The sequence below is a fragment of the Pleurodeles waltl genome, chromosome 11, assembly GCF_031143425.1.
Source record: "Pleurodeles waltl isolate 20211129_DDA chromosome 11, aPleWal1.hap1.20221129, whole genome shotgun sequence".
NCBI classification, from domain to species: Eukaryota; Metazoa; Chordata; class Amphibia; order Caudata; family Salamandridae; genus Pleurodeles; species Pleurodeles waltl.
The window spans coordinates 586,862,781-586,875,977 of NC_090450.1; the positions used below are offsets into that span (position 1 = coordinate 586,862,781).

The 13,197-nt window shown below is 43.0% G+C and overlaps 1 protein-coding gene across 2 annotated transcripts in view; it reads left to right on the top strand.

The window, feature by feature from the left end:
- IKBKB (inhibitor of nuclear factor kappa B kinase subunit beta) overlaps positions 1-13,197 on the top strand; it is a 419,227-nt gene that overhangs the window by 338,872 nt on the left and 67,158 nt on the right. For both annotated transcript variants that reach the window (XM_069214097.1, XM_069214096.1), the window contains exon 20: positions 4,403-4,533. In XM_069214097.1, the coding sequence (XP_069070198.1) occupies positions 4,403-4,533 (131 nt within the window). The remainder of the gene's footprint in view (positions 1-4,402; positions 4,534-13,197) is intronic.

A 13,197-nucleotide genomic window follows, 5' to 3' on the forward strand; every position in this document is an offset into this window, starting at 1 on the left:
CCACTGTGATGAAGTCAATATTATCCAAATCCTTTTAAAATGCATGGCTAAACAGATAAATAGGAGACAAGTGATGCTACTAACTGATATATTCCATACTCATTTCTACCCCCTCAACTGCCATAACCAAGTGAAAGCCTGCTTAGAGGCTGAAGATCAGCCTCACTCAAGAAACAAAATTCATGCAGTCACGCAAAGGTCATTAAAGCTCTTGTGTTGGTTCTGCCATATGCAACTGGGCTATTTTCTAGAATTGCCCCATTAATTCCTTAGAAAACACTTTTGGCATTGGAGCTGTCTCTCATTGAAGACATGGCCACCTTCAGGTCATTAGCGTACAGTGTCCATGTCTATGTATGCCAAATATCATAGCCCAAAGGATGATCCTTTTGTAGCAGTGGGAATCTCCCAGGACCGTACTTAAAGTTCTAGCAATCTTGGGGCCTGATTTAGAGTTTGGCAGACGGGTTACTCTGCCACAAACGTGACAAATATCCCGCCCACCGTATTACAATGTCCATAGGATATAATGGACTCTTAATACGACAGAAAGGATATTCATCACATTTGTGATGGTAAAACCCCACCTGCCAAACTCTAAATCAGGCCCTTGGCAAAAAAAAGTTCCATCATCTCAGTCTTTTTCAATTGAATTAAATCAAAGAGCATATGCAAGGCAAACAAGCCCTTAGAGTATCAGAGCACTGACATGATTAGCACCAAGGAGGTTAATGTTTTAAAAAGAAACCTTTATTGCCTAATATCACCAGGCTTTTCCGTCGTTGGACCTAAGTAACCTGCAGACAGATAGCCTCAGTAGTGTGTCGTTTGAATGCGGAAACACCCACTAAGTCCTTTCCTTATAAGACAGGACAGTTTACCTTAACACATCCTATTCTTTTAATGAGTGAGTCCTCTATGATAAACAATTTTGAAGATGGAGACAGCCTCCAATTTCAGATGATTTAGATTGTGGGCTATAGATAGTGTGGTTAACAGGTTCTCATAAATGTTCTCATCCATTAAGACCCACCAAAACCTGTGCTGCAAATGTTTGATGTTTTCTACTTCTGCTGTATGAGTTAATTTACGGCGTCTGCAAAAGAACCATTAACCTACTGATTTTATCCGGTCTACCGGTCAAAACATCAAAAACTCCCCCTGTCATCAAAGACAACATCCTTCTTAGGGAGAAATCATCAAAGGGCTTGATTCAAATCTTGCTAAAAATGTCCAGACACATGGTGTCGATACTGCAGTGATTGTTCAGGTGTTAGAAGTTACTTCTCTGTCAGATTTCGTTTTGTAATCCACTAATCGGCAAAGGAAATCGATTGGAGAAAAGCAAGAACTCCAAGATAAGTAGTGTGCTTATGGGTAGAATCTTTCATCTTAGATCTCACTGCATCATATCTCACTGCAAGGCTTGATTCATCAGTGGACGAAAAAACATAACCAACTCTATGTGGCAACCCATTCAGTGTTCATAGCATCTAAAGATCCTCATTTCAGGAATGACCATACCAGTAGGGACAGCAGCCCTAGAAAACCTAACAATAAACTGTCACTGTTAATAACTAGAAAGAAAACTACATATAAGCATCTTGAATTATCAGAAGTAACACTTATGCTCCAATATTTTCTATTCGTAGTGCGTTGACAGCAAAATGTTCAATGACCAGAAAACAATAGTGTTTAAAATCAGAACGTGGTAGGTATAGGGGTGGTTGATATCTACTATTCTTTCTAGAGATGTTCAAGAACTATGGCCTTGGGCACTAATGTGCAAGATCCAGGTATCAGCAGAACATATTACTGACTTAATAATAAACATATTTATCCTTGAAGTTCCTTCAGACTTGGTTATCAGCTCATTTAGCTAGTAACCTGATTTTTCTGAAGAGCATTCTATTCATGCAGACCTGGTGTTGAGTGCAGTTTATTTACAATTGCTCCAAGCTATTATATAAGGTGATCCAAAGACCTACAGAAATGAGAGAAACTTTTCATGTCCTTTGGGCTGGTAACGAAGTGCAGTCTCTTTCTAAAGGTGGGATTGCTTGGGGATTAAGCACCTAAGCAAATGCACTGTGCTGTGGGAGAACAAGAGCACATTTCAACAGCTAGTGCTTAAAGCTAATGTGTCCTTAAAAGAGATCTGTAAAGTGGCAACCACATGCCATCACCAATTATTAATATCCGTGTGTACTCTCCAGAGATGAAACGCTTGAGGAGAAAACTCTTCTGAACCTATTTCAAGGAGAGATAAACCACTCTTTCCCGACCTTTTATATACTACTGTATGAACTATTCTCAGCAGGTGCATCTATAATAGATTCAATGCACAGGATTTACAGGTCAGTAGCATTTTCTTTTTCATGGCCTCAGACTGAAGAAGGGGAGTGTCTTTCTGTTACTGTGTAAGACTATTCCCTCTCTTATGTAGATCTTCTCTCTTCATATGGTGCACAGAAAATGCTTTCCATTATGTTGTTCCTGGAGTACCTTCCCCTTTGCATGTTCAGAGATATCTGCCTTTCCTTCTTTCCAGATGCCCCATGTTTGTGATCCTGGAGAAAGATCTCAAATATGCTGTCTCTTGGTTTGTCATAGCTTTTGTACTATGACTCACAAGACGTTTGCATGTTTTGCAAATCAGCTTCATCTTTTTTAAATAAACCAATTTTTATTGATTTTATGAATTAAAACAGCAAACCTTACAACACTAGAAGTAAAATTAGCTCCAGTGAGAAACGTACATTATATGTCAACATAAAATTATTCCAGCCCACAATAGCTCCACCACTTGCCCCACATTTTCTTATGTTAGTGGAGACATCCTTGTGCTGCATAGATGGATTCCTCCAATTTTGAGGACCAGTCCATCTCCTTGTGCCAAGCCCTCAGTGAGGACTGGTTGGCAGAGTTCCAAGGCCGGGCAATGTCTCCTTTGGCGATCAATGTCCCTGACCCAGCTAAGAGCTGCTCCCCCTCCAGATCCTTTAGTAGACCCAAAACTAGCAATACGTAGTGACAAGTCAATGGATTTTCCCAGAATATGGGAGAGGAAGTGAAAGAAGGCCTCCCAGTAGTTTGTGAACACTGGACACGACCAGACTACATGCAAAAAGTATGTGCTCTCCTCATCACGTCAAGAAGAAGCAGGGGAAGAGTGCTGATGTGCCCTCCACAACCGCAGCAGTGTAAAATAAGTGGTGTGAAGGAATTTCAGTTGAATCAAGTGGAGCCTTCAGGAGATTGGCAATTCCCTCAGTGCTACGAGGACGCCTCTCCACTTGCTATCTTCTACGGGGCCCACCATGACTCAAGATTAATAAATGTGGGAAATGCCTCCTTTTTCCAGGGAATCCAATAAGTGATTTGGTCTCCAGGGTGCTGAACTCAGGAGCCTCCAGGAAGGAGTCCGCAGAAGACAACCAGGCAAAGAACCACATGTGCGATCTCTGCCACACATTCCACAACTTGGAGATAACAAAAACATTGCATTTGCTAAAACCCTCAAATCGAGCAACCTACCCCAGCCAACCGCCTTTCCAGAGGGGGCTCTAAAGGGTAATCTTTCTGTCCCACCCCATCCAGAGAAGCGTCAACCTTGAAACCATAAACACTGATCTACAGAGGTTTGCAAGGGAGTGAGGAAAAGGTGTTGCATAGACCACCCCCATGATGGCATCACTGCCAATGAAGGGCACTTCAGTCTGAAAGGCCTGGTCTACAAAAAGCCTGTAGATCTAGTCTTTCAGAACAACTAAATGAGTGGCCCAGTAATACAATTGCACATCCGCGGCAGTCATGTCCTCCTTCAAGGTTGAATTGGACACTGCTGTGGGATCGCATGAGGAAAAGTTTGGAGGCCGTACAGAGATCGCGGGAGGACCATCAACTCAGAGTACTTACCTTCCTAGGATGCTAAGCGACAGCCACACCTGCTTACAGGAATCTTTTCTCATCCTAGAGACCCGAAGCACAAGATTGAGAGACTAGGAGCGGTCCGGGAGCAGAGAGAAATGGGTGCCCAGTTATTGGAAACTAAACTTACGGAGAGACATCTGATTCTGCCAGGCCGTTGCCTCTGTATTCCCTGTCAAGGGGATCAGGAGGGACTTGGCCCAGTTAACTAGTAAGCCAGAGGACAGTCCATATAGGTCCAATATCTGTAACAGTTGTAGTCTTGTGATATCTGAGAGGGATACAAAAAGCAGTACATCGTTCTGCATACCACTTTCATCTTGTGGTTTGATTACATTTTTTATTTGTAAGACTTTCAATCTTAACAATAGTATTTTTCAATCTATATTTGTGTATATATTTTCTGGAGGGTACTGTGTGACCTGGTTATATTTTTAAAACTTTGTAACATTTGAGTGTCTTCATTTAACAGAGCAAAGTGCGTGGCCCTGTCAGTGGCAGTCCAGACAGTATGGGAACGTCACGTCTTGCTGTCCCAAGCCAGCTCTTGTCTCAGCCACCTGTGCATCCGTCCAGCTTGGTTGCAGATTCCATGAAGAAAAGGTGAGATGTCTGTAGTTGGAGTTCTATCTGTTCATTAATGGTGTTAACTCAGGTCTTTATATCTTGTGCTACAAGAGTTATCCCATAGAAGAGCAAAGATCAGAGAGAGGTGGACTTAATGGAGTTACATGTAATGGCATTGGTAAAGACTATGTACTAACCTGTAGGGCTTGACAAACTCCCACAAATCAGTGACCATGTAATGAAAAACATTTGGTGTAAATGGAGAGCAGTAAGCTTCAACAGATGGTCTAGGTTTCGGCTCATGTTGCCACATGCATTATCGGTCTAACCTACCACGACTATGCTTTTTCACTGCTCCCGCATATAAACCCAGGTTTCCCTTTTGGCATAGTTCTCAGTATCAAAGATACCCAAACATCCTCTATCAGAGAAACGCACCCTCCCTCCCCCAACAATACATGATAGATAGAGCGTCCCTTATACATCCAGCAAAAGCTCCGATAAGTCCACAATGGGCTGTGTTATCACTCATAACAAACCTTAACACAGACACATGTGAGAAACAAATATCCAGACAGCCAGTAGCACCAGGTGTAAACTATCCCTAATCATTGGCAATGGGCATATTTCTTCCTAAGAGATGCATAAGGAAATCGTATATGCCCTGCCACAGACTTCTGACTTCAGACATGCACACCTCACTGAACATGACACTGTCACGCAGCAAGAGACAGACCAGAACAAATCATTATAGGATGAACTCCGATCTGAGATGGAATTCCTGGAATTGTGTGCTGAGTGACCCAGGACTGTGCCACACACAGAGCTGTAAATCACACATCTTTATTCTTCTGCGTGTACCTGTGAACTCCAACATTTTAACCAACCTTTCATTACGTTCTGATTTAGTGATTGCGTCACATGGCTACAGAGTCAGTTTGGAGCCAAAACGATTCCGTCATAAATCTCCTCCTCTGTTAAATTAAAAATGACAATTTTTACAAAATCAGTAGAAATACACATACACATTTATATAAGTATGTACAACGATCTCTTTGATCAGTCTTGTTGCCGCTTTGATCATACAACCCATTCTGGTTACTGGAAGCTGTCATCTTCAGTGTCGGAGATTGCTAACAATGGTGACTACACAGCAGTAGTCACTGAATTTTTAGGGTCAGTCCTTCTTTAACTATTTCAAGTTGAAGACCAATGAATCAAGGCCTAAAATGAGAAAAGTCTCTGGTAACAGACTTACCAAGGTGCTGGGCAGTTACCACATGTCGCATGTTAGGCACTGTGTGGAAAAGTTCAGCATCGTATGGAGCATCAGATTTTCTTTTTCACAGCTGTCAGGTGATCACCAAATCACCTTGTAAACGTGCTGTCCTTTGCATGTCGCCTCTTCTCTGTGTAAGCTTTCATTTTCAGCTTGTCAACCAAGTCCTTTGTACTAATCATATTATCACTTTTGTCTCTCTTGATGATCCATTGAGGTAACTTTGTTGTCATTGCTTTCCCAAGCATCAAAGTCACAGGACTTTGATCTATGGTTGATTGCAGTGTTGAATGAGAAGCTCTTAGAGTAGAATTAAGTACTGTTTTCAAAACTGAGCTTCGCAAGAATTGCACTCTGTACTGCTTTCTTCAGCGTGTTCATAATACCCTCAACAAGTCCATTATCCTGCGACCACAAAGGTGTGCTGTTTTGATGCTTTTTGTTCAGATGCTCCAGGAATTTTTTGCATCCTTTACTGTGAAAGGGCCGGCCATTACCAGATTTCATACTGACTGGAATGCCTCAGGTTGCAAAGATGCCATAACAATTTTCAATGACTTGTTCGTAACTCATAGATGATGGATCTTCAACCAAAGGGAAACATGAGTACTCTCATTTACCGTCATGTGATGTCCATTATCAAGTGCACCGAAAAAGTTGATGGCTGTGCTCTCCCATGCATGCTTAGGGAGGTACAGACATGTTCAGAATATTTTGAGTAACATTAGTAGTAAGGCAGTTGCATATATGAAAGGCCTTGAGTTCCTTTTTAACTCTTTCATTTAAGTACGAAAACCAATCTCTGCCTCGGAGAGCTCTTTCTGTGCCAACAATGCCACAATGTCCTTAGTCAGCCAATTCAGTTACTTTCGGTCACAGACTCTGGATTCTCGACCCTCACAGTTTAACTCCCTCTTGAGTTACGGACAGTTCATCTTTGACAGGTCCTTATTTTTAAAATTTAGCCTCATTGGTGAGAGGTCAAGTGTGTCAATTCTGTTACTGATGTGAAATGATGTCCTTTAACGTCAGCATGTCACCATTATGTCTTGTGGCAGTCATAATCTGGGCTAACGATGTAGCAGCTGGTTATTTGACTTGACAGTAAAATTATTGTATGATTCAGCCATCTCGGATAGAGTACTGTGACCTTGTATAGGAACTTTCCTAAAGCAGTCAGAAGGATTCTAATCCTTTCTTTGCTGATGCACAATTGTATAATCATATTCTTGCAATCTGAGTCCTCATCGTTCAATGCAAGGAGGCATCTTGGCTTTTGGATTGTCAAAGATGGTCAGTAAAGCTTGGTGATCAGTTGCCAGCATAAAATACTTTCTGTACAGGAATTGTGAGTAAGCACATTCTATTTGGGGACAAACATGTACTAGCATAGCCCACAATATACCATCTATCATTTGAATGTCCGCTGTGCAAGGATAGCCCCTGACCTGACTATGCTAGCATCAATGACAACCTCTATATGGAGCTTTGGATTGAAGTATGCCATTTCAGTAGTATTTTCAATGGTTTGTTTGATTCTCTTTACAGTCTTATGACCACTAACAGGAAACATATTGTTTGATGGCATGTGTGACTAGATTGACATGCTGTGCATAATCCTGGCATCTAGAGGTGGATCCAAATGTGTGCATGTTTTTCTTCAAAGAAGTCTCTCACGTCACAAGGCAAAGTGGCTCCTCCTTTCGGTGATGATGAGCATGAGCATCGACTTCATTGTTAGATTGTTTTCTTTCCGCCATTGGGTTCGGCTGTGTTCTTTGGTGTTCCAGTTCAAGACCGTTTTCAGGCTCCCTTCAGTCTGTTGTTCTTCCCTATACCCATTGGTATTGTTTTCGGTTGCATTTCACTCTCATCCTTTGGAAACAGAAGAAAATAGTCACCCGTCAATTCAACCTTTGTCTTTCTTCTCGCGGCCTTTGAGCCTCGCTCGTTTGGGCCTTTTCTCATCTAATCAGGTTCCTAAAACCATGCCCTGCTGATGGAACTGACTCCGTTTTGGTTCTGTCCCAGCAGTCACGCCAAATACCCGCATACCGACCACCTTCAGGTTTGCAACCTATGTTTGTCTCCAGACCACAACGAGGAGAATCTCTCACTGACTTTATCAGGGCTGTAATTACATATATACATAGTGTTGTATATTATCTCTTTTAGATCAACATAATTGCTTTAATTAATTATCCACTCCCTCATGAAGCATTTGGGAACCTCTAATTAATTCATACCACAATTTATTTTCTCCACACCCGTGTATTATGTGAACTTAGGAACATATAAAGCAATGTGTAAAACAATGTGTAATAAATACTCCCATCTTATTCTTCTCACGCAATGGTTACTATATGTAATATTTGAGGTATCATATTTTGTGCATGCATATACCTGTGAAATCCTCCTTTATTAACGTGCCTCTGTGTTTAAGCATCTTCAAAAATAGTGAGGTACTTGCATAATAATACTCGCATATGAAACAAGTGTTGATTGATTCACATTTGTATCTTATTCTCACCCATCTAATAATCCATATTGCTGCCAAAATAATAAGAAATTACTCAAAGATGTTTTATTTTATATTCATGGTCCTTCATTTCATCAAGCTGATAGTGATCCAGTCTAAAATCATCTTTGCAACACAACATGCTTAGCTTCCCTAAACCTTCTGTATATATATATATATATATATATATATATATATATATATATATGTTCGATGGCATGTGTAGCTGCAGATACACATGCTGTGCACATCCCGCCATCTAGTGTTGGGCTCGAAGTGTTACAAGTTGTTTTTCTTGGAAAAAGTCTTTTTCGAGTCACAAGATCGAGGGACTCCTCCCCTTTCGGCTCCATTTCGCATGGGCATCGACTCCATCTTAGATTGTTTTCTTTCCGCCATCGGGTTCGGACGTGTTCCTTTTCGCTCTGCGTTTCGGTTCGGAAAGTTAGTGAAAATCTTGGAAAATTCAACGGTATTGTTTGCGTTCGGTATCGGGTTAGTTACAACAGATCGGCGCCGAATTTTGAAGAGCTCCGGTGGCCCTTCGGGGTTTTCGTTTCCCCGGCAGGGCCTGGTCGGCCTGACCATGTGCGTCTTCAAGGCTAATGGAACGGACCCCATTCCGCTTCTGCCCCGAATGTCACAACAAGTATCCTTATACAGATCAGCATCTGGTCTGTAATTTGTGTTTGTCTCCAGAACACAAAGAGGATACCTGTGAGGCCTGTCGAGCGTTTCGGTCGAGGAAGACTTTAAGAGACCGAAGAGCAAGAAGACTACAAATGGCGTCGGTGCCGACAGGACAACGACACTTGGAGGAAGAGGAAGAAACCTTCTCCATCGCGGATTCGGACTCGGACGAGGTCGATCCCGAACAGACGCCGAAAACCGCGAGTAAGACGTCACAACACAAAACTCACGGAAAAACCGTTAAAGCCCAGGGGATGCCACCGCCAGCAGGCCATGGCTTAACCCGAAAAATAGGTGACCGAGCATCGGCACCGAAAAAGGGCATGCATGTGTCGAAGTCATTCAACTCCAGTCGAGATACCGGCACAGAGCAGACTCGACCTCGAGACACCGGGTCGGAGCAATCTCGAAACCGAGAGGGCGGCACTGAAATAAGTCAGCATCGAGAGATCAGTTTGCCAAAAATTTAAAAAGTGTCTTCGGAGCCGAAAAAGACTGCCGAAAAAGTTTCCATACCGAAACTTCCGGCCTCGGAACCAAAATCGAGTTCCTACACCGAGGAACAGGGCCTGTCCTCACAAATGCAAGGACACAAATTCAGACAAGAACTGGAAGCAGGGGAGCCAGATTACACTCAAAGAAGGCTCCACATTCAAAAGGACACAGGGAAGATCAGTACTCTCCCTCCAATAAGAATGAAAAGAATACTTGCCTTCCAAGAGAAAGACAAGCAGCCTTAGGCAAAGGTGGCAAGACAAGTGACTCCGCCACCATCTCCACAACGCTCACCACAATTATCACCAGTAGCCACTCCACCAATGATGCAGTCCCCAACTCACACAAGGATGAGTCAGGATGATCCCGACGCTTGGGATCTTTATGATGTGCCTGTATCAGGTAACAGTCCCGACTGTTATCCAGCGAGACCGTCACCACCTGAGGACAGCACTGCCTACACACAGGTGGTGGCAAGAGCAGCAGCGTTTCATAATGTCACACTGCACGCAGAACCTATTGAGGATGACTTTCTCTTTAATACACTGTCGGCCACACATAGCCAGTACCAGAGTCTCCCTATGTTACCAGGAATGCTCAAACACTCCAAACAAGTGTTTCAAGAACCTGTGATGGGCAGGGCCATAACTCCAAGGGTGTAGAAGAAGTACAAAGCGCCACCAACAGACCCTGTGTACATCACACAGCAACTAACACCAGACTCAGTGGTAGTAGGGGCAGCTCGTAAAAGGGCGAACTCACACACCTCAGGAGACGCCCCACCTCCAGACAAAGAAAGTCGTAGGTTCGACGCAGCGGGGAAAAGGGTTGCGACACAGGCAGCCAACCAATGGCACATTGCCAACTCACAGGCATTGCTGGCGAGATATGATAGGGCTCATTGGGACGAAATGCAACATTTCATTGAACATCTGCCCAAAGAGTTCCAAAAAAGAGCACAACAAGTGGTGGAGGAAGGCCAGAGTATCTCGAACAATCAGATACGCTCAGCAATGGATGCAGCCGACACAGCTGCGAGGACTGTAAATACAGCAGTGACCATACGGAGGCACGCATGGCTAAGAACCTCAGGATTCAAGCCTGAAATACAACAAGCAGTCCTGAATATGCCATTTAACAGACAGCAGTTGTTTGGGCCGGAGGTGGACACTGCCATAGAAAAACTTAAAAAAGACACAGATACGACCAAAGCCATGGGCGCACTCTACTCCCCACAGAGCAGAGGCACATTTCGAAAATCACAGTTTAGAGGGGGGTTTCGGGGACAGAGCACAGAGCCCTCACCCTCACAAACAAGACCCACTTATCAAAGCCAATATCAGCGGGGAAGTTTTCGGGGACAATACAGAGGAGGACAGTTCCCAAAGAGTAGAGGGAAGTTCCAGAGCCCCAAAACTCCACAAAATAAACAGTGACTTCAACGTCACAAATCCCCAACACATGACACCAGTGGGTGGGAGACTAACCAATTTCTACAACAACTGGGAACAAATAACCACAGACACGTGGGTCCTAGCCATTATCCAGCATGGTTATTGCATAGAGTTTCTTCAATTCCATCCAAATGTCCCACCGAAAACACACAACATGTCCAAACAACACATGGATCTCTTACAACTAGAGGTCCAAGCGTTGTTGCAAAAAGATGCAATAGAGCTAGTACCAATTCATCAGAAGGGAACAGGAGTTTAGTCCCTGTACTTTCTCATACCCAAAAAAGACAAAACTCTAAGACCTATACTAGATCTCAGAACATTAAACATATACATCAAATCAGATCCCTTTCACATGGTGACACTGCAAGACATGATTCCATTGCTCAAACAACAAGACTACATGACAACACTAGACCTCAAGGATGCGTATTTCCATATACCCATACATCCTTCCCACAGAAAGTACTTAAGGTTTGTAATCCAAGGGGTACATTACCAGTTCAAAGTGTTGCCATTCGGGATAACAACTGCGCCAAGAGTTTTTACAAAATGCCTGGCAGTAGTAGCAGCTCATATCAGAAGGCAGCAAATACATGTGTTCCAGTACCTAGACGATTGGTTAATCAAGACCAATACGCAAGAACGGTGTTCACAACACACGAAGTATGTCATAGAAACTCTTCACAAGCTAGGTTTCTCACTCAACTACAACAAATCACACCTACAGCCGTGTCAAATACAACTATACTTAGGAACAACAATCAACACAACAGAAGGGATTGCCATTCCAAGTCCACAAAGGGTACAGGCATTTCTAAACGTAATACAAGCCATGCACCCAAACCAAAAGTTACAGGTAAAATTAGTGATGAAACTAGTAGGCATGATGTCCTCATGCATAGCCATTGTCCCAAACACAAGATTGCACATGTGGCCCTTACAACAGTGCCTAGCATCACAATGGTCACAGGCACAGGGTCAACTTCAGGATCTAGTGTTGATAGACCGCCAAACATACACCTCGCTTCAATGGTGGAACACTATAAATTTAAACAAAGGGTGGCCTTTTCAAGACCCAGTGCCTCAATACGTAATAACAACGGATGCCTCCAAGATAGGGTGGGGAGCACACATCAACCAACACAGCATCCAAGAACAATGGGACACTCAGCAGAGACAGTTTCACATAAATCACTTAGAACTACTAGCAGTATTTGTAGCGCTGAAAGCATTTCAACCTATAATTACCCACAAACACATTCTTGTCAAAACAGACAACATGACAACAATGTATTACCTGAACAAACAGGGAGGAACACACTCGACACAGTTGTGTCTCCTGGCACAGAAAATATGGCATTGGGCGATTCACAACCACATTCGCCTAATAGCGCAGTTCATACCTGGAATTCAAAATCAGTTAGCAGACAATCTCTCTTGGGATCACCAACAGATCCACGAATGGGAAATTCATCCCCAAATACTAAAAACGTACTTCCAAAGGTGGGGAACACCGCAAATAGACCTATTTGCAACAAAAGAAAACGCAAAATGCCAAAACTTTGCATCCAGGTACCCACAGGCTCACTCTCAGGGCAATGCGTTATGGATGAGTTGGTCAGGGATATTTGCATACGCTTTTCCACCTCTCCCACTCCTTCCATATCTAGTAAACCAATTGAGTCAAAACAAACTCAAACTCATACTAATAGCACCAACTTGGGCACGACAACCTTGGTACACAACACTACTAGACCTCTCAGTAGTGCCCCATATCAAGCTACCAAACAGACCAGATCTGTTAACTCGACACAAACAACAGATCAGACACCCAAATCCAGCATCGCTGAATCTAGCAATTTGGCTCCTGAAGTCTTAGAATTCGGGCACCTAGACCTTACACAGGAATGTATGGAGGTCATAAAACAAGCTAGGAAACCAACCACAAGACATCGCTATGCAAATAAGTGGGAAAGATTTGTTTATTACTGCCATAATAATCAAATTCAACCATTACACGCATCTGCCAAAGACATCGTCAGCTACCTACTGCACTTACAAAAGTCAAAGTTAGCTTTTTCATCCATTAAAATACATCTCACCGCAATTTCTGCTTATCTGCAAATTACGCACTCAACTTCATTATTCAGGGTCCCAGTCATAAAAGCATTTATGGAGGGTCTGAAAAGAATTATCCCACCAAGAACACCACCAGTTCCTTCGTGGAATCTCAACATTGTCTTAACACGACTTATGGGTCC